Genomic DNA, 27,034 nt, shown 5'->3' with positions numbered 1-27,034 from the left:
ACGTGCCAACGCCGCCTGCCCTCCCCCTGCCGGCTGCTTTGACGCGAGTGGCGGCTCGCGCTGAGGCTCGCGATGGGGAAGAAGTCACGGGCGGTCCCCGGCCGGAGGCCCATCCTGCAGCTCTCCCCGCCGGGACCTCGGAGCGGCGCCTCTGGGCGCGACGCAGAACCCGAAGCCGAAGTGGAGGCTGACGCGGCGCTTTCCGCCCCGACTCTGACCCCGACCCCGACTCCGGCTCCGGCGCCGGCTCCGGTTCCGGCCCCGGCCCTGGCCCCTGTTCCGGCTCCGGTCCCGGCCCCGGCCCCGGCCCCGGCCCCGACCCCGGCTCCGGCTCCGGCTCCGGCCCCGGCCCCGGCCCCGGCCCCGGTTCCGGTCCCGATCCCCACCCCGACCCCGACCCCGGTCCCGGCCCCGGCTTCGGCTTCGGTTCCGGCCCCGGCCCCAGCGACTGCTCCGGCCCCGACCCCTGCCCCGGCGGCGGCGGCGACGGCGGCCACCGTGGCGACCTCCCTGGAGGACTTGCCCTCGGAAGGTAAGGAAAGGCCGCGCGGAGCCTCGGCCCCGAGTAGGAGTCACGGCCCGCTTTGAGCGCGCCGCCACCGGGGACACCCCAAACTCGAGTCCGGGGCTTGGGGCCTAGTCCGGCCCGGAGCTCCAGAGCTGGATCTGGAGGGGTGGAGGGTGAGAGAGGGAGGGAGAGAAAAGCGTCCGGGGCCCGAGCGGGCAGGAGAAGCCGCCGCAGCAGGCCTCGGGCCAGGAAGGAACCTCTCCCAAAGGACTCGCCAGATGACGCCGAGCCCCAGGGACGCCATCACGGCCCGGAGCCTCGCGGGGGCGCGAGGACCGGACCAACAGCCGGCGGCCCCTGCTCGGAGCTAGGGAGCCCGAGCTGGGCCGAGCCGCGTGTGACCGGGGGAAGTGACTGGGCCAAGGTCACCCCGCGGGGCTCCACGCCAGGGCGTGTGCCCGATGTATGGCGGCCGAGGACAGAGAGCGCGGCGTGGTCTGGGAGGCTTTGTTTGGCCTTGGAGAAGCCTTAGTAAATGCTTGCTGAAGCGAAGCCAGCCGAGGGCGCCCGGACAGGCCCGAAAGAGAACATTTCCAAACCGTTTAACACGGTTGTGCTCGGATAACCCCGCAGGTGGCTTGCTCTCCGGATGGGAGGGGGAAGAAAAATTGAAATTCAGAATCTGGGGGGAAAAAAAGTGTAGTTGGGGAAAAAAGTAAATTATTAAGTGATAGTATGTATAATATATATATATATGTGTTTGTATACAGATAATGTGTAAATAAATGTTGCTAGAGAAGTGGAATTCATTTCCAGACGTGGTGTTCATCAATATCAGTTTCCCATCCTCTTCGAAGTTATTAGATGACTCATGAACTTTGTTACTGGGAAATACTCTCATGCTACTTAGTAAACATTGTGAAAAAAAATGTAGATTTCAGGCTGGAAGAGGCTTCGGGGGTTCTTTAGTCTTACCCACTTGTTTTATACATGAGGAAACTAAAACCCCCTCAGTTTTCATTTTCATTTCACGTTGTTTCAGATGAAATAGCCCTTGTGATTGAGATTGGTTTTTAAAGAATTAATTACATTTTTAGGTTTTTAAACATAGTGCATTTTAGACTAAAAGCAGATTGGCCTGTGGGGGAAGAAGGAAACTGGTAAAGGGGCAGTCAGAAAATTCTTGCCTTTTGATATATGTTAGTTGTATGACTACAGATGATCCCTTAATCTGTTACTGCTCCAGGCAGCTCTCTAAAACTAAATTACAGCCAACCTGAGATCTGCATCTGGGGAAGAGTTGTGCATTCTAGGGCTTCCAGACAATGATGAGATAACAGGTTTGGATAAAAAGTTTGCAATAATTTTTTTTATTTTTCTTTGGAAATTCCTAAGTTATATGCGTATAAGGAAGTCCATTCTATCCTGGAAGCTGTGCTGGGACTGTGGGTGTGGAACATGCCATATACTGTCAGACTTTGTTGATAACTCCTTTATTTTCCTCTTTTAGTTTTAGCAAGGGATGGCTTGCTGGGTAGGAGAGAGAAGAGGGATACCTTCAGAAATGAAGGTGATGTCAAAACAATAACGATCAAAATTTAAAACAGTTTTTAAAAGTAAGGAAATAATTTTTATGCCCTAAGTCATGTTATTTGAGTGGTTTCTTTGGGACAAAATTTTTAGATGTTATCACTTGTAGTCTGAATTCTCTTTACTGTTCCTTTCAGATGAACAGGAAGTTGTTCCAGAGGTTCCGAAAGTTATTGTTCAGAATCCCCCCAAACCAGTCATGCCAACCAGACCTACCACTGTTAAAGCAACAGGTACAGATTTGATTTGATTTGATTTGATTGATTGATTGATTGGTTTGTTTATTTATTTATTTATTTTTTTTTTTTTCCATCTTTGTAGAATAATCCTCCATTGGAATTAACTACTAGTGAGTTTTGGTTGATTGTAGTTGTCTCATTGATTTAATACTATCTTTAAAATAAAAACTCAGATATCTTTGCTTTCTTTCTGATTTATCACTGGCTTGTGCAGCCCAACAAGTTTGAGGCATATTTAATGTTGAGAAGAACTCCCCCAAATAATTGAATACATTTTTTTCCATTTGATATTTATTTAAAATTCAAATAATTAGAAAACTAATTCAGCTGCCAGAAAACATGGTAGTACTATCTAAATGTACCTTGGGAAATTATGCTCACAAATCTCAATTTTTCTTATACTGTTAATGAGCTGGAAATTTTTAATTCCATTCCATAAAATTCAAGCACAGCTGGTAATTAGTTTGGGGGTAAGATTTTTGTCAGTAAACAAAAGTGTAGTATTGAAATATAATGGTATGTTCAGATCTGATGTTTTATTTACTTACTAAATTTTATCTAGTGCTTTAAAAAAAGACTTAGAGGGGCTTTTTTTTTTTTTTTTCAAGCTAACTAGAAAAAAATGAACTCTCAAAATAATATTTTCATGACTAACTCATCAGTCAGGAAAACTCAATAGAATGATCATTGGAATAAGTTCATAGCAGTATCCTATGTTGTGAAGATCAGTTTGTTCAGCAGGCACTCTGAGCACAGAGTACATTTGAATGTTAAATGATGTGGGGGGAACCCATTAGGTGATTGACCTGAGCTCTTTCTTGAAAAGACTGATAATGTGTATTAAAAAGTAACTAGCTGTGTGAGGCAAGGTATTTGCCAAATAGGCTTAAATATTATTGGTCATTAAACTGAAATTTAAAAGTAAGAATTGCTGGCTCAGGCTTTCTACAGAAAATAGTTGAACCTGTTCCTGAAAAGGAGTATTGTTCCTACCCTCATAATTGCTCACATTCATAAGTGACTTTACATATATTAATTCATTTAATCCTCATGACTAATCCTAAGACCGATAGTATAGATGTGGATAGTATTTTGAAAGAACTGAGGATCAAAAAGCCAAATGTCTTATATGCTAAATATCAAGTAGATTTTGTTCCAAGGGCTCTTAGGATTACATGCCCCTAATTTATTCTAGCCTAGTACAGTGACTAGACTGTAGCTGCATTTCTTTGTCATTTCTTACCTCAACTATAGTAGTTGACTCATAAGTAATCTCATTCCCTCCAGCTTCTCCCTACTCCATTCCATTGGCTAGACCACAACTGAATTTTCGTTTGCATATACTGTTCCCAGGTAGTCCCCATTCCTTAGGCTAGAATTTATGTTCCTTAGTCTGTAAACTTACCCTTCCAATCACAAGTCCTATCCTTTAATAACTTAACACATATTTTGTCATGACCAAATTTGAGACTGCTGTTCAAATCATGGCTTTTCTATATTTGCTTTGTCCTGAATGAGGTCATCGTGTGTTCTGTCCCACCTTTTTGTTATATACCTTCAAAGAATGCATAGTGGACAATTGATGTTTGATTAGGACAGTTTGACATGGAATGCTAGACTAGTACAGATCTGTGAGGGAAAGGTGGTATGCACAGGCCAAGGCCATAATTTTGCCACTTGAACTCAACTTCCTGACTCCTGAACAGTTGGGCAAAGATGAGGCAGTGAGGATCATGATAGAGGCAGACTTAGAAGGCAAGTTTTACGTTAGACCTTTACCTCTTACTAGCTTGTGTGACAATGGGCTCAGCAGTTTCCCAGTTGATACCAGCAACTTTCAGATTGCACTGGGGAGAGAAGAAGGGTAGGTTCTTACACTAATGTACTTAGGTCTGGACCTCCCAAAGTAAAACATTAACACTTAATTTTGAAGTGGCACAGAAACATTTTAAAAAGTGATTTCTCTAAGGAAAAATGCTTACTCATCTTTTTTTAGGTGATCCTGCCATTCTCTTGAAAAATTTTTTCCCACTAATCCAAAAGTAAATTTTTTTTTTAGCATTAACTCATGTCTATTTAATGACTTAGATTAAGCTATCCAATTAATTTTAATTTCCTGTTCTATCCTTTCTCTTTCTAAGAATTACAGCACATAAAGCTATTTAGGATCTGGGTCCACTATCATTTTCTAGTATAGAATTTTTAATGTGATTTGTACTCTTAATTACTTAGTCATTAATACTTTTTAAAAAAATTGTATCCAATTAATGTTTTTGTGAAATTCAGGAATAAAAAGACATAAGCATTTTCCATTTAAAAAAATAATGTTAAGTAGCTTGAATATTATACGTGTACAATTGTTTCCATTTCTTGGGGGGGGGAAGCTTTTTAGTATTGGATATAGTGATATAGTACTCAGAGAAAGTTGGAATTCTGTACTAAAGACATTTCTTAAGCCAGCATCCTTGGTGAAGTGGTTTGGGGTTTGTTTGGTTTGTTTGGTTTGGTTTTTTTGTTTGTTTTTTAGCTTTAGTCAAATAAGAGAATTTTATCTCTTGAGAGCCAGAAAATTTAAAGGAGTAAGATTTTAAAATTACAGGTTACCAAAATTCTTAGGAATAGTAAGCAGCAGTGAAAAAAAAAGTTAGTGGATAAGAAATGAAAACAGAAATTGCAATCCTCCATTTAAAATCTCTGCCTTGCAGGCTTTTCTGAGGAAGGAAGCTTCATAAACTTTTAAACAAATTTGGAAATATAAACTGTTCTTATTATTAAAATGAATGCTAACTTAACATAAAAAACAATCTAAGAAAAAAGTAAGATTTTTTTTTTTTTAAATTATGCCACTGGTAAATAACTTGAGTCTAGCATCAATCTGGGGGACCCCTTCCCCCACCACCACTAGGCTGCCAGAGCAACATGACCTAGCCCATGTCAGAAATGGAACAAAGGAAGCTCTGTGCCTGTCATTGGGGGAGGTGGGCTATGAGGGACAATTGCATTTCCATCATGTGTGACAAAAGCGCAAAACAGAATGATACAGCCCTTTGGAAGAATTCATATGAAAATTAAGGAGGGTTGGCATTAGTTTGCAAAGGCATTTGCAACCTTGAATCTGAATTATGGGAAGATGGGATCAGGGAACAAGGTGGCTTCAGATGTGCTATTCAGACATGTCAGAAAATTCGAACTGACTTCTTGATAGATAAAAATGCTTTTTCAGTATTTTAATTTTGACCGACATGAGTAGCACAAATTGTGACCGACATGAGTAGCACAGCAGAGCCTAATTAACTGGAATTGAGGAAATATTAATGATTATCACCTTTAGCCATATCCAGGTCTGCAAATTGTAGTAATTATTGGGAAAGTATAAGCCTGAAAAAGTCATTTGCTTTTATCTTTATTGTGCATAAAAGTTTTTTTTTTCCTGGTTGGCACATTGTAACTAGTGATCACTTATAAACTGGAATTGAGGAAATATTAATGATTATCACCATTAGCCAAATCCAGGTCTGCAAATTGTAGTAATTATTGGGAAAGTATAAGCCTGAAAAAGTCTAGTTTGCTTTTATATTTATTGTGCTCGAAAGTCTAGCATCAAAGTTTTTTTTTCCTGGTTGGCACATTGTAACTAGTGATTACTTATAAACTGTTACTTTTAGCAACATCAACATGATCCAGACAGTGCCCAAACTACAGAAACTGTAGCACAGCAGGATACTTTTAGGATGTTTGTTTGGTTTTTTGTATCTGCATATTTTCAAGACAATGTTTATTGCTTTGTTGCTTTGATTCGTTAACTAGAGAAAATTGTTTTCAAGAAAATAGTCATTTGTCATTTGCTAAAGCATAAAGTGAAGTTCAGCTTTTGAACTAAACATTTACAAAAAATAGGTCATGACAATTATCAAATAATCTCTTGTGAAACATATGTCCTAAAACATTTATTCTTACCAATTTGATTTCTTCTTGTTTGATTACTAGGAGGCTTGTGCTTGCTTGGTGCTTATGAAGATAGTGATGATGATGAGGGTGATGTATCTGAGAAACCAGCCTTGCCTAAAGAGGCAAATGGAAACCAATCCACCGACATTGACAGCACATTGGCCAACTTCTTAGCGGTTAGTAATTATTCAGTATTAGTGGCAGTATTCTCAAATTTAAAAAAATCAAGCATTTATTATATCTTTATTAAGCACCTTAGTCTGTAAAAATTTTCCTAAGATTTTTAAGATTTGGTAGTTGAATTTCTTGGGAAAGTAGTTAGGGAGCTGACTGAATATTGTTGAATTTTTAAAAATAGTAACGACATTTAAACCAACTTTGATTTTAAATGTAATATATTTGTCATTACTTGCTTTCAAAGGAAATTGATGCCATAACAGCCCCCCAGCCTGCGTCAGCTGCTAGCACTTCTGCCCCGCCTCCAACTCCACCACGACCAGAGCCCAAGGAGTCTGGAACAACTTCCCTTTCTTCTTCATCTACAAATGGAGCAGACTCAATCCATCCATCAGGATGGCAGTATGATACGCAGTGTTCCTTGGCAGGAGGTGAGTTGGGTTCTATAATGTCTTTGAAGCCATCCTGTATCCTACAAAGGTAGCATAGGAAAAAGAGAAATTATATTAGACTATTCATTATTTTCATTATCATGTTAATTATAAATGAATTTAAATTCTGCTAGTTGGTAGTATCAGAGATAAAAGATGTGATTTGTTTTATTTTTTTTTTTTGCTATCAACCCTTAAGATTGTGGGCTTTGAAGTATTTTTGGAAGGTAGGTGCTTGGGATGTCTTGTTTTGTAAAGATGGCTATTTACCATTGAGATCTACCCTAATAGATGCCTTTGTGCTGTCTCATTAGGACCAGTAAATATCTCTGCTAGGTGAGTAATAAGGCATTACTTTTAACTATTTTGGAGGTCAAATATATACATGGTTGAATTAGTGGAGTTTTTCTTTTCTTTAAACCGTACTTGCAGTTGTAGGGCTGGTTCTTCAGGAAATACTAACGAGGAGGGCAGTTGATTGAAGTCTGGTCTGGGAGCTATTGTGTTAATAACAAAGTTGTGAAAAGCATTCCTTCTTTACTGAAATCTGCTTGTTTTCCTTTAGTGGGAATTGAGATGGGAGACTGGCAGGAAGTTTGGGATGAAAACACAGGATGCTATTACTATTGGAACACACAGACAAACGAAGTGACTTGGGAGCTACCACAGTACCTGGCTACCCAAGTACAGGGAATGCAGCATTACCAACAAAGGTGAGAATGAGCTTTGCAACATTTTCCCCAAAATTGGAAATTGATTATAAAGTCATAAGACTCTCTGCCCCTCAATGGCTTCTTCTCTATGCTTCCTGCTAAAAATATTCCTTTTTAGTTCTATAACAGGTACTGAGACGAGTTTCCTGGTGCCAGCAGATATGTATTCCAAGGAAAAGACTCTGTCTGTTACCAGTAGTAAGAGTGGGCCACTCTTGGTTAAACGAGAAGTTAAAAAGGTCAGTGCCACAATTTAGGTAATTTATTTACATTAACCAGGCAGTTGAAATGTGAATTGGTGGGGAGGGAGGGTGGATGTTTAATATGATGTAGTTTCTAAATCTTTTGTTCCTCTGTGATCAATTTTTTTCTCCCATGTTTCTCTTGAAATCCTTAAAAACATTCTTGTCTCACTCTTGTCTTATTCTATGTTTTCTGTTCAGATTTTTTTATTGTTCAGTTAGTTTTATGAAATTAGGTTTATAGTCTCTTGTCACATAATAGAACTTGAATTCTTATATTACTACCATTTGTATGTCTTTTGGAGATATTATATTGGGAATTGATTTAATTTTTTTAAACACCCATTGTCTTATTAGTATACCTTCTACAGATAGACTTTTCCAGTTTTCTTTCTTCTTGACTTGTTCTAGCCATCCTTTTGTGGACAAGTTTGAATCTAGCAAAAATGGTTTTAACCAGCAGACACCATCTGTTGATGGGATTTGCCCATTCAGATTTGTACTTGATTTAGTCTCACCTTTGAGGGATATCAGGTCACCTTTACACTCATGGAATTGAAACGAGGTCCCATTTTTAAGAATGATGCTTTGTTAGAAAACAGACCAGTGTGATGCATACAATGTATTTCAAAGCAGCTCTATTTGGGCCTCATAACAATTCCATAGTACAACTAAGACAATTAATCTTCACTTTAAATTACCTTTACAGCATACTTGGGAGGTGCTCATTTTACAGAAATGATTTGCGTTTAAGGCTTGTCTGATTACTCACTAAGTTAATAGAATATCGAAGATGCACTGATCTTTTTTTCAGACTACTATTTTCTACAAGGTTTTTTTTGTTGTTGTTGTTATAATGAAAAGAAAGATAGTTTTGAGAAAGTATACAAGTCATAGTTATCCCGGTTCTGAGAACCAAACCATTGAAATACTTTACTAGTAAGGATGCTTGGGCTGAACAAAGGATTATTATGGTCCTTATTGGATGGGACTCTGACCAAAAAGGTGACTGAAAGAGGACTGACACTATTTACCCTGACATTTTGAGGGCTTCTTGGTTACAGAAGCAAAAGTATATTTAAGGGGAAAAAATGGGTCACTGAGAATATTTCCCATGTTAATACAGGAGGTGAACGAAGGTATCCAAGCTCTTTCAAATAGCGAAGAGGAGAAGAAGGGAGTGGCAGCAGCTCTGCTGGCCCCTTTATTGCCTGAGGGTGTAAAAGAGGAAGAAGAAAGGTGGAGAAGAAAAGTCATTTGTCAAGAAGTTGATCCACTAGCAGAGGTAAAGGAGATGGTGACAGAAGACTTGTCAGGGGCAAGGAAAACACAAGAACCCCTAGGAGAAATCCCAGAAGACAATTCCCAGGAGGATCTTTGTAGTGTTGTGCAGTCAGGAGAAAGTGAAGAAGAAGAAGAACAAGACACTCTTGAGCTAGAGCTCGTCTTGGAGAGAAAAAAGGTAAGTATGGGAAGGGTGGTTCCTTCTGCCCCAAATGAATGGCACCAGCCAGTTCATGAGGCTTGTGTGTTAGCCTGCTACTGCTCACATATCAGCAGCGATTGGACCTAGAAGGCTGACAATAGTAACTGTTAGAGAATTTGTTTAATTTTGATACCACATTTAAAATTGTCACTCTTTTCAGGATTGTTTCTTGCTGGAGTGAGGCTTAAAAACTCATCTCTTCCACCCAACCCTTTCCCCTCAAACTACTATAGAAGGCAGCACCATCCTCCCAGGCCTCTAAGCATAATCAAATTTTCATATGCATTTCTCTCATTTTCCATAACCAGTCTATAGCCAAGGCCTGTCAGTTTTCTCTTCACATCACTCACATATAACCCCCTTTTTCTGCCACCAGTCTGGTGCAAGCCCTTTTCTACTCTCGTGACTGGGCTATTCCAGTAGCCTGCTGGTGGGTTTCCCCACCAAAGTTCATCTTCCACTTAGCTGTCCAATCAATGATCTTAAAGCACAGGTCAGACCGCGTCATTCAGTGTCTGTCTGCCTCTCTCCCTCATCCTCACATACCTCCATCCAACTCCAGTGACTTCCATCACCTCATCTCCAGGATCAATTTTATAATTCTGTTTGAGTTCAGAACCCTGCATAACTTGCCTTACCTTTCCATTTATCTTATAGTCAACAGTTTTCTCTTTCCACCCACCACCCCCTACATCTGGTGATAACTGGTCTATTTATTTGATTCCTCTTTCAAACAAGACATTGTATCTACTCTAAGCATTTTCTCAACTAGCTGTCCCCCTATCCTTGGAAATGCTCTCCTTCCTTATTTCTGTCTCCCAATTTCCTTTAAATCCCAGCTAAAATTTCTGCATATGATTAAAAATTTCCTCCCTCCCTAAACCACCAGCCCCAACATCCATCCCCCCCCCAGAAAGGCCAGAGTAAAGATTTATTATGTGTTCTATTGGGATTTGGGTTTTTAATTTAAATTTTCAGCTCCCTAATGCTAGGAGAAGTCACTGGTATGTGGGGCAGATCCATCTAATTGAAAGGGAGTGAAGCAAGGATCAGAAGACACATAATTGAGAATTTCTTCTAAAGGGAGAGAGCTTTAGAAAGAAAGATAGCTGCATAAAATCATTTTATCGGAGGAACAGATTCTAAAGGGCTTTTCTATTCAGAGATCTTTAGATACTACTATTCTTGAATATTGGGAGAATGATCTGTATTTTTCCAAATAGTAACTGCAAAATCATATCAAGTAGTTTGATTATTCATTGTACATGGACATTAATAATAGGGTATAGAGCTACAAAGAGCTAGTACACATTCTTCTGAACTTAAAGAGCACATAGTATATTGTGGGCATTTATTCTAACTCTTAAAATGAAAAATCTGTTGGATTTTTTCTAGGCTGAACTACGAGCATTGGAGGAAGGAGATGGTAGTGTGTCAGGGTCTAGTCCACGTTCTGATATCAGTCAATCGGCCTCTCAAGATGGAATGCGTAGACTTATGTCTAAGAGAGGGAAATGGAAGATGTTTATCCGAGCTACCAGTCCAGAATCTACCAGCCGGAGTTCTAGCAAAACTGGCCGTGAAACCCCAGAAAATGGAGAAATTGGTAATTCAAGGATTTTCATAGCATTTTGGAAGGAACTTTTTAAGTTACTGCTTTCCTCTAGCAATAGTAGAGTACAAAGTGTAGTTTTTGATTTATCTCTTAATATTCATAGCTTCATGAATTATAACTTAATCAATGGGACATTTTGATTTAAGATCCATCCCTTTTATGAGGAATACATAAAAGCAAAGAGGATCTAGTAGTAAATATTATGCTAGTGGTAATAGGATATTTGAAAGCAGAAGTAGAGATGCATTGAAAGAAAAATGTCATTACTTGGATCTTAAAGTAAAGCAGTTAGTAAAATTTCCACGTCCTTGTGGTGGTATTTTGTTTAAAATAAGTATGAAAGTCCTCTGGGAGGATTTCATTGGTTCTTAAGGATATCTGAGTATTGTCAGCTTTAGAAGCTATAATCATAGAGTGGAAGTTAATAGGTGGAAGTAAGAGAAGCTTGGCACCAAGATGTCAGGTGACATGAACTTGGAGTCATCTGGCACCTTCATTCCCCACCAGAGAATTCCACTGCTAGTGGGCACTGACATCAGAGACATGGGGGATTTTCAGAATAAGAGAGCTGCATTCACTAAATGTGAATTCACCAAAAATGCCCAGAGCACATCTCTTGGGAAAACTCTCGCCCATGTGGTGGTTCAGGTGTTGGCATCTGAGTTTGATAGAATCAACAGCAATTTGAAAGGCGTTCATGAAGGACATTTTTGGGAAAGAATTACTGGTGGACCAACCACTGAAGTCTTAATGGCAAAAATCAAGGCAGCCTTGAAAACTTACCAAGAACCATTAGGAACAGGGGATGTGAAAACAGCAAGGGGGGATGGACTTGTTCTTTTTGAGAAGTTTTATCTTTAAGATAGAAAACAAATTTTTAGCCATTCAACTGGGAATTTTGAGACCAGCTGCCAGCAGGATTGGGGTGAACGGTGGAAAGGCAAAGAAGTGAAATTCAGATGAGTTTACTTTTCTGATTAGTAGCTGAGGAAAAACATGTTCATAGAGAGAAATGACTAAAATGCAATTTGGAAGTCATCTGTGAATTTTATGTATTCATCCATGCTATCTTTATGTAAAACTTTTGAGAGCTGACCATAACAATACCCTTTGCAACAAAGAAAAATCCTTTTTCCTATCAGAAGATATTATTTCTGAGGTTTCTGGTTTCTTGTTCTCCTTCATGTTATTTAATGCTTTTTAAAACTCATGTTTCTTTAGTAGCGTTTCCTAATACTCTTTATAAAAAGTGAACTTTCAGGAAAAAAAGATTTGGAAATATAAACCTACTGTGCTCTTGGAAATTTAGGCAGATGGGTTAACAAATATACTTTTTCCTTGGTGGTTCCACACCTGTGCATGCAACCAAGCTGGTGCTACTGGCTTAAAGTACAGCATAGAAAATAAAGACCGACAATAACAAATCCTGCAATTGACATCAATTAAAAAGAAACTTTTTTTCTTTTGTATTTTATATATATTTTTAAAAGACAAAGGAACAAGGAACAAAAAAATCATCCTTCCCTTTTATTATAATATAGCAAGTTTAAAATTATTCAAGAATAAAGATATATCAAGAGATCGGCAGTTCCCCAGTCTTTTCCTGTCCATAAGAGGGCATTAAAAGTGAGGAAAGGGCCACATAGAGCTAGGATTTTGATCAGCAAGGTTCATTTGTGTTTCTTTTCCAGTGATGGGCACTGAGATTTCAGAGAAAATTGATGAGAATTCAGACAAAGAGCTAGAAGCAGAAGAATCTCCAGAAAAACTAAAGTCACAAACAGTGCCAAAGCTGGATGAAGAACAGGACTTGAAAGTATGTATATTTATTAATGCATTGATTAGAATTTTGATTAGCAGTGTTTGTATTGTTTTCTGGTGTTTTTAATTTTTTTTAAACCAGCCTTTCGCCACTAGGAAAATGGAATTTAACAAAATGAACGATTTTTACTCTCTGAAAAGCATAATGTGTCATTCACACAGAATTTGAGTTAGCAGATTATGTTCACAAGTGAGGGTTAAGGTTAGGAAATTGCTAGGTATGTTGTTACATGTATGCAAGTTATTTTTCAATAGATTTATGCAAAAAAGTATAGTAATTGTAAGCAATAGTGACTGGTGCCATGTTTTCTAGTTAATAGTATTAATGTATTTTCCTATTAAAATTTAATTCCCAAAAATCTTGTTTGGGACTAAAATAGAATTTGCCTTGGGTAGAAAGGAATAAGTTATTCATCCATTGTATTGAGTAGTTTGGTAGAACTGGGACCATCATTTGATTTATGTCAGTGGTATCAAACGCCATCCCTGTTCAACTGCATATCGACTTGGAAAACCACAAATGAACATTATTATATTTTTGCTTAGTTTGTTGAACTTTTCCTCATTACATTTAATCTGGCTAGGCTACATGTTTGACTCCTCTCATTTAAAAAAGTTTTCCCCAAATTTCACTTATGTAAAAACTATAGAGAGAGAGAGAGCGCGCGCACAAGCGCGCTTGAGTCACATGTAGGCCCTGTCAAGTGAGTATGGGCAAGTAACTTTATACTTCCCAGAGTTTCACTTTGTTCATATATAAAATGAAGTTGTTGAAGACCTCTTCAGCCGATAATCTCTTGTAAGTGAAAGAAACTGCATGAATGTCAGACCATTAGGGTAAAGGGCTAAATGATAATGAATTTAGTTAGTGCATTATTCTAAGAGCAGTCACAATGCCATCCTCGTTTTGGGCAGTTTGTGTAGCTGTAGTTGGCAACATACCTCATTCTAACAGCCATCATTCATTGGTCGAGTGGGATGCCCTCCCAATAGAAGAACATCTTGGTCAAGAACTTGTTTTATTTTAACTTGAAAGAATTGGAGTAGTGTTATAGTTAATTGGAACAAAGTAGAACCTGGACAGCAAGAGAATCTTGCTCACGTTTTAGACTTCCACATTTATAGCCACTTAGAAACAAGTAGTTGGGGCACAGATACTCTAAAATGAATAGTTCTATGTCTTTATTTAGGCCAAATAAGTTATTATTTTAAGTTATTTTGAAATCGATTCTGATGATATATTTGGTATTAAAGGTTTGACAGACACTTATCATGTTTTACATGGCTATTTCATTGTTCATGTGGAGACTTTTCGCTGCGGATGAAAAATGTTGATAATCCTCATTCTCAAGGACATTTTTTTAGTGTTCACTCCAAACCTAGCTCTGCATTTGTAACTAAGACAAACAGATTGCCTAAGGAAGAAAATCTTCCAGATGCATATGTAAATGGAGAGAGATTTCATAGGAACTGCTGTTGACTCTTTCCATTTCTTTTTCCTTTTTTTTTTCCTCCTTTGGGGAACAGTTTCAGATTGGAGAACTGGCAAATACCCTGACCAGTAAACTGGAATTCCTAGGAATTAGCAGACAATCCATCTCCAATTTTCACGTGCTACTCTTACAGACTGAGGTAGGTTCAGCTATTAGTTTTATGTACTCCATCAATTCTCTGTGTGACTATCTGGTCAATTGTCTTAAAATTTTAATTCAAGAGTGTTTTGTTTTGGGTTTTTTTACATTATATTTCTGAACTCTCGGTTCAGGAAATACCAGTAATATTACCCAAAGCAAAACCATCATTATGCTAGTAGTTAGGTGGCATAGTGGATAGAGTACTGGACTTAGGAAGACTTGTTCAAATCTGTCTCAATTATTATGTAGCTGTGTGATCCTGGGCAAATTACTTTACCTCTTTCTACTTCAATTGCCTCATCTGTTTAAAAAAGAAAAAAAAAAATCATTGTGAGAACCAAATGAAATGTCAGAATCATGTCTTCCAGACCTTAATGTTAGCTGTTGTTGCCATATGTAATCAAACACTTCTCAATCCACAATATTGTTTTGTAACTATGAAAACTCTTCTGATTGGTGAACTGCACAGGCGTTCTTGTGGAGCTATTCCCAGTAACAGGGATAGACAAGTGGTAATCCACACCCACTTCTGCCTCCTCTGGGACAGAAACATTTCATTGTCCAGTCAACTGAAGAAACCAGTGCTGCACTAAGGATTGAAACCTGTGATCCTGGCCAGTACTGTAGCAGAGTTAGCCAACCAACAAACATATTTTTAGCAAAAGAAATCCTACTTCATGACATTTTTAAAATCAAAGCTGAGTAACTTAGATCCCTTCTTTTCACACATAATAATGGACAACTGACGTACAAAATACCACAGTCCACTTGAGCCCCACATTCCAGGAGCTCGTTGGCTGAGTATGCTCACCTCTGCAGCAGTATGACCTATGTTAGACAGGCTGGCTGCGGAGTCAGGAAGACCTTTCCTGACATACATTAGCACTGGGTTGTTGAGCTGGTCACTTAACCAACCTTTTGTGTCCCAACAATCCCCTCTTAATGTAAGTGAAAGGTGACTTGGTGATGTTCATCAGCAGAGGGCATCATCTTCATCCTGACAAATTCCCAGTAACAGCTTCCAACCATGAACCACAAGACCTCACTCATAACCTGTCAGGCGCCAGTCAATATATGTTCTTATTGCCATCCCCTCCTTAAGCGGCCTAGCTTTGGGCCTGTCACCCCCGGGGCCTTCAGAGACCATCGCCTTTCAGAAAGCATGTCCGTAGAGTAGCCAAGTTGCTCCTTAGAACAGTGACTTGAATGTGTTTGTTGCTAGACGCGGATTGCAGACTGGCGAGAAGGAGCTCTCAACGGCAGCTACCTCAAACGAAAGCTACAGGACGCAGCAGAGCAACTAAAACAGTATGAAATAAACGCCACTCCTAAAGGCTGGTCCTGCCACTGGGACAGGTACGCACTCTTCTCCCCTTTTCACCTTTCACCTTTGACATCTCAGACATGATTTGTGATCATCACCACCTGACGACGTGACGTCCTGCCTGGAGACTGCGAGCAGCTGCGCTTAGCGGTGCTGGGCAGGCAGAGCACCACCGGCACTTACAGAGTCTGGGCCAGCCACAAATTGGAGAAACAAAAAGCAAATGTTTAAAGTGTTCCATGTAACGGATTTTTTCCCAAGATTGGACAAAGCTGGTTTTTACTCTCCAGAGTGTAATTTCACGGAGTAGGGCGGGCTTGGGGGTTAAGCGCATGCGAGAGCTCTGTGCGCTTTACAGGACCTCTGGAAGCAACTACTCCTGATTAACCTCGGTGAAGTTAAGGAAAGCTTCGTGGCGGAAGATGTGAATGAAGAGCAAGATTACTATCTTCTGCCAGCAGGTCAGACGAAAATATTTCTTTTTATATTTGGCTTTTCTTGGTTTTTTTTTTTTTTTTCGTTATTTGAAATCTTTGCTCTTTTATTTTTCAGCTCCCAGATCCTCTCCCTCTCTTTAGCTTTCACTGTGTTTGATATCAAGAGTATGAAATTCCACGGTCCAAGAGGGGAAGAGCCATCTTTCACAAACTCCGCTGTTCTCTTCTTTGGAAGGGAAATTAGGGTTCTAGGCGATTGAGTCCCTTCATTAATGAAACTTGAAACCCTGTTAAGCATTGGCAAAAAATGAGATGTTTTGCAAGCCCGTCATCTGTTGGAGTTGGAGGGCTCAGGGCTGTATTCACAGAGCTGCTGGCAGTGCAAATAGCTTTGAATCATCCTTGGCTCTCCTTCCTCAATTCTCAAAGCTGTTTGTTGCCTTTGTGAATAGCAGTTCATTAAGAAGAGGTTCTTCCCTGTGAGAGCAGACTGCTGTCCTGGGACAGGACCAAATGGAAGTGTCACTACAGGAGATTAGGTCTTAAAACGTGTGTTTTCTTTCTTGTGATTTAGGGATCATAGACGTTATTTCTATGTAAACGAACATTCGGGCGAGTCTCAGTGGGAATTCCCAGATGGTGAAGAAGAAGAAGAAGAAGGGCAAGCCCAGGAAAATAGAACAGAGACTCTTCCTAAACAAATCTTGAAAGAGAAAACTGGCACTGAGGCAAACTCTGGGGAATCCACTGAGAATTCCACAGGTAAACGAAGGCAGTTTGTAATCTCTTCATTAGGCAGGAATTAGTAGGCTCTTGGTGATTAACAAAGACACAAAGACTGGTTGTGAAAGGAAAGACAATATAGGTTTAGCTACTAACTAAAAAATAGTAATTCAACCCAAGAGAAAAACATTGGTGGGGAGAGGAAACAGTCGCTAATTCCTGAAAATCAAGAAGTTCTGTGTCTGCAGGTTTAGACTGTGCTGGCAGAGCATCAACTGCTTTAAAACTGTTTTTGAAAATTACCTCAAATCGGTCAGACCAAGTTGTGAATCTCCATGAGCCATAGGGCCGTGTAACCCATTACAATATAAAGAAGGGAGCACTGAATTAAGATGCCGGGCATTGGTAGTAATCTACTTTTTCATGCCCAGCTCTCGTCAGATGAAAAGGTGACAGACACCGAGTATAATAAGCCTGGCACTCTTTTAAGAATTGAAATCAGATAATTGTGAACCACATCACGTATTCAGCAATTGCCTTATAACAGCCAGTGGTTTAGGGACATGTACACAGCAAGTCATGGCTGAAAATGATCAGTGATACTCACATTGCCCAGTTGGTTTCTTCTCGTATAATTCTTGAAGTCTGGACGTGATGCTTCTGGAGGCTCCAGGTTTTCTCTGCATATGAGAAAATGGCATTTCACTTTCAGGGATAAATAGTAGCGCCAGAGAGTGGTTGGGAAGTCACACCAAAAGTAACTGAATTGTTTTCTCTCTTAAATGCAGTAGTTGATATGTATATGGAAGATCCCTCCCATTCTAACTGCTACTGTTTTTTAAATAATGGAAGGAAAAATGGAGTCTTAATGTGATCTGATAAGATCATGGCACTTGCTGCTAGCTGTGCTCTACTAACTTTGGGTGACAGCAGTTGCTACATTTAACTTTGGTGTTGAAAACACCAGTTGAGTCTCAAGGAAGCTTTTTCCCTAGTACCAAGTACCTTGGAGACTAACTTCTTATAGAGAAGACTCTGTCTTCTTAACTCTCTAGCACTTAGTAAAATGCTAGATATTTTACTCTAAATGAATAGGCTCTAGACAAATTTTTTTGAATATATATGTTCCGGCTTTCCTTGAGACCTCCAAGAAGAGTAATTATTTGAAAGCCTATTAGTTACATATCTGCAAGTGAAGTGCAAAATTTCTTCTTGCTAATCAAAAAGATTAGTTTGGTCTGTGTCAGTCTCCTAAAATGGAGATAGATACAACCAGCAGCTTCTTAAATGGGACAGAACTCTCTCCTCCCTCTAAGTGAGCACAACTGACTTTTAAGATTATCTGAGGGCTGTGAACACTTTTGACATCCAAAGCAGCTTTGTATGAAAACTAACATCACTTCTGCCCCAAATCAAATCTCTTCATCTTATCCACACAAATCTAGAATCATCTACTGACCTAGATTTGTAGAACTGAAGCACCACACTTGACTATTCTTAAAGAAAAGATATTTTGGCTCCCTCAGTATACATTCATAACAATAAAATATAAATGTCGAATTAATTATAGTGATTTTTAGCACATAGTGAATGAATTGAAGAAGCTTGATGCAATTCTCAGCAGGCATATCAAATGTCCTTTAGATCTCAGCCCTCCTTAACTATGAAGTCATGAATTATCACTTTTCTACATTCACAATCTTTGCTTAAAGAAATTCTAGAATCACTAACTTTATTAGTAATGGCACCATGAACATTAAAAGTGATATCCACAATCACTTATTCCCTGCCTTTTTCTAGTCCCCCTTTTGATTTTGCTAGAAAGAAAATCTAAGGCATTCCTTCTTTCCACTGGAACTGTTTTAAAATAGCTCCCTTAACCTCTTCCCAAGAGATAAAGTACATCATGCTGTGGGAAGCATAAAGCCTCTTTTCAGGCCAGGTACCTGATGAGGTAGAACCAATGGGAGATAAAACAAACTGGATCTCAGGTTTGGCACAGCTGAGATATCTGCTATAGAAAACAGCACACAATACTTGAAAACTTGCTGAAGAGAAAAGTTCAATCAATGTAGTTGTTTCAAGTAGTGTCCTTTAATAACACTTAATGGAAAAAAGGTGGTCCCTCAACCTAAAGAACTTCTGATTTCTAATTGTGCTAGGAATTTCTCTTGTTTAGCTCCTTTATTCCAGAAGATGGCCAATTTTTCAGGATACCCAGAAACTCTTGATTTTGTTTTAAGTTTTGCCACTTATTGTCAAATATTAGTATCAGGAAATAACCTTTTTTTAATCCCTCAGATCTAAATTTACAATTCCTGACTTAACTATTGCTTACTACAGTTTATCTCTAGCCACTAATCCCAAGGGATTAGTTGATATTTGTGAATACAGCTGGGGCATAGTGGGAGGGATAAAAGTACATGTACAGGTAAACATGTGTAGGAAAATTATGTAGGATTCAGAACACCCCATTCACATTGTTCCCAACTTTGAGATGATCTTCCATAGTACAAAATTAGTAAGATTACCTATAGAGATGCCATTCTTTATGGCAGCTGAACATGGATTTCTACAATCTCAGAGGCTTTCCTAAATATTAAAAGGAACATAGTTTTTTCAGAGAGACCAGTGCAAAGACATAGATTTTGTCATAGAACTCTGGGTGCTATTAAAATTTTAACACACAAACCTAGTTCAAGCCAATACATCACAATATGCCTTAAAGGTCTTAGGCCCAAAAAGACTGTTAAAGCTTAAACCTTAGACTTTTGAGTTATTTGTGTGTAAATATCAGTGCATCGTGATCTTTATGTACTTGGTCTCTGCTGTAACTTTTTATTTATTTCATTTCAAGCTCATATACGCAGAGTAGTTCCATGTTCTAGTTGGATTTAATGTCACATTGTGCTACCAAAGCTTCATCTACATATTCAGCTTACCATTTGAACATCTGATTTACTCATAATTCATCTTCTGTTATGGAGCCATCAACCTTAGCCACGTGTTTCACAAACTATTTCACTAGTTTGTTGTTGCTTTGGTAGGAGAGATAGCATTGATACTAACTCTTTAAGAAGCCTATTAATGCTACTCTTTTGATATCTTAAGATAAGCCTAGAGGCATCACTCTAGATTTCATGCCTGGCTAAAAATCCTACCCAGATGTCCATTGCAGGATGGGTCACACTCTATAAGGTCTATAGTGTAGTTGAACTAAGTTAGAATAATGATGTATTGGCTAGAGCCCTATAATGGGATCTGTTGATCTGCAATACAGCAAATGCTTTTATCTAACCCACAAGATTTCTTAGTATCAAAAAAAGATCAAAAGTTGGTGAACTACATTAGTGTTTTGGTGATGACCTACATTCATTCTTTGTATGCTCTAAGAGCAGTTTTAGGATCTGTGGGAAATTCAAATCTTACGAACTTGGAGCTTTTCAAATAGTATCATTAATCTTTGTCTTCCATATAGCAATACTTTAGAAGCTAAGTGACTATTGGCTGATGGTTTTCTTTTGAGTTATATGGAACTACAAATACAGGATTCCTATTTTTATAGGCTTATGCAACCTATATATTCCATTGAATTATATTAAAATTTTCTTGTAAGTCCATGTTAAACACTGCTTTTAACCATGAAACTGTTAACAGGTGGCTGCAGCTGGACCCACTCCCTGAGAGGTGAGATTTTTTAGGTTCCTGGCACTTGATTCATTTGGTAACTAGGGAAATGTGTTGTAAAACACTGGACCTATGCTTTGTTTCACTTCCCTCATTTCTCAAACAGGTGTTGGACTTAAATGATTTGAGTGATTTCTTCCAGGTTCACCATTGTATACCTTCAAGAGAATATCTTGATGTCAGCTCCCTTCCCCTTTTGTAAAATTCTCAGGAAATAGGGAAAATCCTACACTGACAAAAAGTGGAGAAGCATAAGTTGACTTCTTTTTCTCCTTCCATATACCATTTCCCAGAAGAAGAGGATAATAAATGAAAGGGCTCACCTTGCTGAGCTACAGAGAGTTGGACAGTCCCATACTACATCTGAGATCCTTTGCACTGGCAACACGTTTTCAATGATGCTTTCGTTGCCAGGGCACCAAAGCAGGAATGCTCTGGCCTTTGTTGTCTTTCTGCTCTCCTTTCTGAGCCCTGTTCTTAGCTGCTTCCTCCTCCCAAAGATTTGGTGACGTGAGGCCCATTAGCTTTCAAGAATCACTTCTGAAAGCATCATTGAGGATTTGGGGATGTCCCATAGTCTAAAGATTTGTTCACCTAGTCAAAAACTTGCACTCTTTAATGAATTGTACTGGCCAGTTGGCCCTGAGCTAACAACTTATTAACCTAAATGAAACTGATGAGAAAGCTAAGGAAAAAGCTTGGGAGCTGTCCTTGCTACTCCTGGCCATCTCTTTTCTTCCCATGCTTGCCTTTTCCCCTAGACTTTAATTTAGTGCAGAGCTCATCGTTACCATGTGACTGCTCCCATCTCTGTAAGTTCTATTCCTGTGTGGTCTCTGACCTAGTAAGAAGTTGAACTGGCCAGAGTACCTCTTAAAGAGCCTTTTAAGACTTACTTTTCATGACTATCATTTAGCTATGCTGATAAGAAATAGGGTGTTTTTGTTTTTACATTTTTGAGTGCAATGAACTGGGTGATGCAAAATAAAAGTGTACGGCATATACACTTAGAATTGGCTTTAGTGGAAAGAGGACAAGAAGTCCGTTGTTTCTCTGTCAAGATCACAGACCAAGTTGGCTTTCTACTCTTACTTTTCCATTTGTGATGCTAGCAGTCAGTTGTCTATCCAGATTGGTCTTTTTTATTTTTTTATTTTTCCCCTCCTAACATGTATCTGTCTATCTTAGGTTCTGTTTGTAAAGAGCCCTTTTCTGGTCAAGTTTCTTCTGCATCACTCGTGCCACTCACTCCATTTTGGACCCTTCTTCAATCCAATGTTCCTGTGCTTCAGCCTCCATTACCCTTAGAAATGCCGCCCCCGCCTCCGCCTCCCCCAGAGTCTCCCCCTCCCCCACCCCCACCACCTCCTGGAGAAGATGGTGAGATTCAGGAGGTAGAGATGGAGGATGAGGAAAATGAAGAGCCTCCTGCCCCAGGAACGGAAGAAGATGCCCCATTGAAGCCCACTGTGTCCACACCAGTTGTCACCAGCCAGGTGAGTGGTACCATGGGGTTCAGTGAAATGCAGCTTTTAAAAATATGAGTTTTTAAAAGAAATTATTTGACTTGTGTCTAAAATTTCTCAATCTTTTTTCTATTTTAGAGTTCAGTTGATTCTACCACCTCCAATTCTACTACCACTAAAGCAGTAAAGAGGAAAGCCTCAGAAACAAATCCCAGCGTGGCCCAAAGATCAGCCACCATTGGTGGTTCTCCAGTTCTCTACAGCCAGCCAGCCCTAACTACAGGTGAACAGCATCCTTAGGATGTAGTAGAGCTGCTGCTTTAAAATTTGCAAATCCAAAAAAACTTTTAAATCTACTTAGGTTCCTGCCTCATATTATGGGTGGCTTTGGCAAAGCATACAAAGGTCTGGAGACCTTGAGACCTAGGACTGACTTTGCCACCAATCAGCTTTGTGGCTGGGGCAAAGACTTAAAAACCCACTTCTCCCACACTGTAGGTAGAGTTGATACTATTGGTTAACTGGCTCACTAGATTTGCCTAATTGCAGTTTAAAGTGTAGAGGGATCAATTAGCTGTTCCAAATTTTACTAGACAGTGGAAAGATTAAGGTGAAAAAAGATTTTTCTTTTCATTTTGTATTTGATTCTTAAGTACACTGTGGGATACATTGAAAGTACAAACAAGGAAGAGTTTTGTTCCAGAAATCTCTCATAAGGTCAGATCTTTTGCTAAATCCCCTTGTGTGATTATTTGTCATTTTATGTGATTTTTATGGTATTTTTCCATTAGGTCACCAAACTGTAAATGTCAGCCACCAACAAGCCTCAGATGTCGCTCATCAAACAACAAGCACCAGTCACCAAGCCACAGGGCTAGGCCTCCAATCAAGTTACCTGGGACTAGGAGCATCACCTGCTGTCATGTCTTACACCGAGTGTCCTTTACCAGTTCGAATGACTGTTCCCACATTACAGCCAGTCCCATCTCGAAGCATGCTGAGTACGACTAACATTACAGAGCCTCCGCCTCCCCCTGCTCCCAAGATGCCACCACCTGAAAAGAACAGAAAAGGGAAAAAGGACAAGGTACAGGTTATGTTCATTATTTGGTTTTATAAATGCTAACCGGCTACTTTGGAGAACCATGCAAAACAGTTCAGATTTAAAGTGTGTCTGAGGCATTCAGGAGGTGGAGACTTTATAGGTAGAAAGATGCAGGGTTGGTTTAGTGCAGAATTAGGAGGCAATGGATAAGAGTGGGAAGGAACAAATTGAGAGAATCGACATAACACCAAAAGAGAAGAAAATGGAACAAGACAGATGTTCTTTGGGATTGCAGCTTCCCCCAACACACACACCCCCAAGATATAGAATTAATGGGAATTGTAGAAATCATACAGTGGGTATATGGTGTGTGTACACTTTTTGTGAATGGATATCACTTTATTGCCATGAACATCATGGTTTTTTGTTTTTGCTTTTGTTTGTTTTTTTTTTTTTTTTTCAAAGATTAAAGTAGAGCCCAAGGGAAATTGTAGGCACCACTGGGGTCTTTACTGAAGAAAGAAGATACAGGCAAAATTGTATATTTCTTTTCAGCACATGATAACGTATCCTATACCCACCAAACTGCATTTTTTACTGTTCCCAGAACGTCTGCCTGTAACACACCCCTAGTGTTAACTAGAGAAATCCTGCAGCGTTCAGTTCACATGTTACTTTCACAGTAAAATTTGTCCTGAGTCCATTCAGATGGCAATGTCATCTTCAGTCAGCCATTTATTGTTTTAGATGTGCAAGACTCAAGGAGCCATTTAGGTCTTCTGTAAAGCTCAGACACTATCTTTTATTGAATAAGATAATAACCTAACATAGATCTGTAACTCTTTGGTCATCATAGCTGTACAAATCTTCTGATAGTCTTCCTCTTATTCTGTTAGCTTTCTGGCCTTGTCGGTAGGAGAGAAAATCCCATTCTTCAAGTTATTGCTTTTCCTTTTTCCTTTCATTCTTATGTATACTTTTTTTTTTTTCCCCCAAATTTTACATTGAATTCTTTCAGGGGAAGAAGAGTAAAACAAAAATGCCGTCTCTGGTAAAGAAATGGCAGAGTATCCAGCGGGAGCTGGATGAGGAGGAGAATTCTAGCTCCAGTGAGGAAGATCGCGAGTTGACATCACAAAAACGAATTGAAGAATGGAAACAACAACAATTAGTCAGGTAAAGAGAATTTATTTTTAAGCTATATAAAGCGGAGTTTTTATTTTTCACACTATAGCCCTTCCCATAATTTTATCAATTCCTGACAAGTAGATTGGTATTTAAAAATATTTCCATGGGATTCAAGGCCTCATTCAGGCCTTGAATGTTGAGGGCTTTTATAGAAGTCAGGCACTTGATTGTGAAGGGAATTAACTCCCACGTTCCAAAGATAGCTTGAGAAATAATACAAAATACCTGTTCCAAAATAATGAAGATTATCTTGAAATGTTACATGCAAAGAACCTTCTTCAGGTGAAATCCCAGTAAACCCATGATGCAAACCTCTTAATAGGAATTATAAGTGGTGCTGCATGTCCCCATTCCCATGGCTCCCCACTACCCCTACTCTCAGGAGTGGACCCTTGGGTTTCTCAAGCACAAGGACAGTTGGGTTTTTATCTAAGGTCCTTGGCATTTCACACTAGTAATGGCTCAGAAAGCTGATCCAATAGTTCTGCATTGCTGGAAGTGGAGGAGGGAATAAATGCAGGAATCCACTTGGAATCTTGGGACATGTGATCTGTGCAGAAGCTTCTTAGGACTTCCCATAAAAACGTAAAAACATCTGCCTTCTCAAACACCATACGCTAAAACACTGGGCCCAGGAGGACTTCCCAGGGCCCAGGAGCACGTGAACTCTGCTTCTGTTCTGAAATACTTTGTCCCTTGTTTTCCTAGTGGCATGGCGGAGAGAAATGCTAACTTTGAGGCCCTTCCTGAGGATTGGCGTGCTCGACTAAAGAGAAGAAAAACAGCTTCAAACACATAATTCATTTGGGGCATTTGTGTTTTATTTTCATGTACAGTTAAGAGTCTTACCAGTTTTACTGTTGTCAAATAAACTGTAAATGTTTTGGGAGAACATTGAATTTCCTGGATTGATGAAAGAACACACGCAAAACCAAGATTTCCTTCCCTTTTGAAGATTGGAATCATAATGGCCACTGTTAAAGGCTCAGGCCCCCCGGACTTCCTCTGGCGCTTCCTGTGTAGGCCAACAGCTTCATCAGTTTGAGGCTGAGGCTGAGAAGCAGGATGTCAGTCACAGCTTAATGTGTGAAGATGCTTCCAGGCCCCGGGGGTGCAGGAATCGGGGAAGACGGGGTGGGGGGGAGGGAAGGCTGAGGGATCTGGACTTGCCAGTTTGGAGCCCTTAACCATCTGTCCCCAGCAAGTGCAATTAAGCGGAAGGCAGCAGCTCTCTTAGTTTTTCCTCCAAAGTTACTTGCTTCTCCCCTGCTCGGGCCAGCCTGTGCTTCTTGGCTCGGGCTGCCCGCTGCCTGTATTCTACAGTACCAAGGTGGTCTCACAAGTGTGTATGCAGTTAATGTTACTGTCCACAGAGATTCTAGAGCTGAATGCACCCATCTCACTTTTGTGGAGTTGGGGTTCAGAACTTCACCCAAGCAGCAGCAATTACCACTTAATATCTTGGATGAAGAAAAGTAGATTTCTTAATCTCTTGTTCTTAGCAGAATGAGTGTATCGGGAGCAGCCGAATCCAGATTAATGTGTCTGTCTCCATTTTACCCCGTGCTCAAGTGCACCCTCCTTCTGTCTCCGCATTGTACTTACTCTGTAAAGATTCCAGTATTTAAACAGCGGTTCCCCGTTCTTTCTGTATTTTGTATCTTATCACAATCAGGTAAAAGTCACTTTCTTTAAACTGAAGGAAAAGCAAATTGTGTTTTAAAGCTGTTTGTATTTCTCCAGTTTTTGACTTTGTAAATTTGTATATATGCACTAATAAAATCTTTTTATACTTCTGATCCAGCTGCTCCTTGTGATTCTCTAAATTCTATTACTGTGTAACTAGTCTTGTACGTCTCATACGGCAACTTCTAAGTACAAGAGGTTCCCAACTTGGACACTTTGATCTTGCAGTCATTTGTTTACATTGGGAGCATCTCTATAGAAACAGTGTTGTCATGGTGGCAGGACTCTTGGGGAAACCGACCGGTGCACAACATGAGGCTGCTAATCTGCTATATTGCTACTTCTTTGGATCCTAACACCATGAAGAGCAATGTTTTCTAGGGGATAATGTTTTCCTCTTTTCAACCTGGGTTGCCCAAAAGGTGGAAGAAGGAGGCTCCTTAAGCTCTGTCTTCCTACCATACAGCAGCTGGTGATGGAACTGGGATGGGAGGGCAGGGAATAAGCCTCACATTCCTCACACTTTTCCACAATTCTTGGGTCGCAATTCCATCCTGTTTGCCCTTCCCCGGGCCATGAGAAAGAGGAACTTTGATTAAGGGCTCAGGTCCGTTTGGGGTATCGACAGGCTAGCCCCCCATAGTTACATAGTCCCCATTGAGCCAATGCATTCTATGCTTGTAAAAGGGAGATACTTGTAGGAACCTTCCTCTGAAAAGTTGGTGTGAGACTCTTGAGTAATAAAGTGCTTTTATGGTACCATTGTATTAGAACAATGTAGCCCTTCACCACCTTGGTGGGCAAATCTGCCTTAGAGCCTCAGTTTCCATATCTGCAAAATTAGGGGACTTACCAAAATAGTTTCTAGTGCCCCTTCTAGCTACTGTGAACAATTCTGTTAGACACGTGGTAAGGATGGCACTGAATGCTTATCATGCAGGATAAAAAGGGAAAAACAGGCCCTGGCCTTGAGTCTCCTGGAAGAAAACCTGTATCCAGAAAATACAAAATTTGACATTTATACAGCTCTTAGATTTTCCTGATCGTTAAGAAAAGTAACAACATGATTTCTCC

At 39.9% G+C, this 27,034-nt stretch overlaps 1 protein-coding gene across 2 annotated transcripts; it reads left to right on the top strand.

Moving 5' to 3' along the window:
• FNBP4 (formin binding protein 4) lies at positions 1-26,073 on the top strand. 2 transcript variants are annotated; one of them, XM_051967499.1, is made up of 17 exons: positions 1-532; positions 2,236-2,331; positions 6,325-6,461; positions 6,707-6,893; positions 7,459-7,606; positions 7,725-7,845; positions 8,975-9,310; positions 10,730-10,940; positions 12,641-12,765; positions 14,298-14,402; positions 15,627-15,760; positions 16,740-16,927; positions 21,764-22,071; positions 22,180-22,324; positions 22,833-23,128; positions 24,105-24,262; positions 24,983-26,073. In XM_051967499.1, exons 1-17 carry the CDS (start codon positions 73-75, stop codon positions 25,071-25,073), a joined length of 3,246 nt encoding a protein of 1,081 aa, XP_051823459.1. In that variant the 5' UTR covers positions 1-72; the 3' UTR covers positions 25,074-26,073. The 2 variants fall into 2 exon arrangements, with proteins under 2 accessions (XP_051823459.1, XP_051823460.1); XM_051967500.1 differs by lacking the exon at positions 1-532 and adding an exon at positions 2,037-2,124.
• Positions 26,074-27,034: the final 961 nt, after the last annotated feature.

Source organism: Antechinus flavipes, chromosome 6, assembly GCF_016432865.1.
Source record: "Antechinus flavipes isolate AdamAnt ecotype Samford, QLD, Australia chromosome 6, AdamAnt_v2, whole genome shotgun sequence".
NCBI lineage: Eukaryota > Metazoa > Chordata > Mammalia > Dasyuromorphia > Dasyuridae > Antechinus > Antechinus flavipes.
Note: the sequence above shows the minus strand (reverse complement) of the source record. Positions and strands in the feature narration are given on the sequence as shown.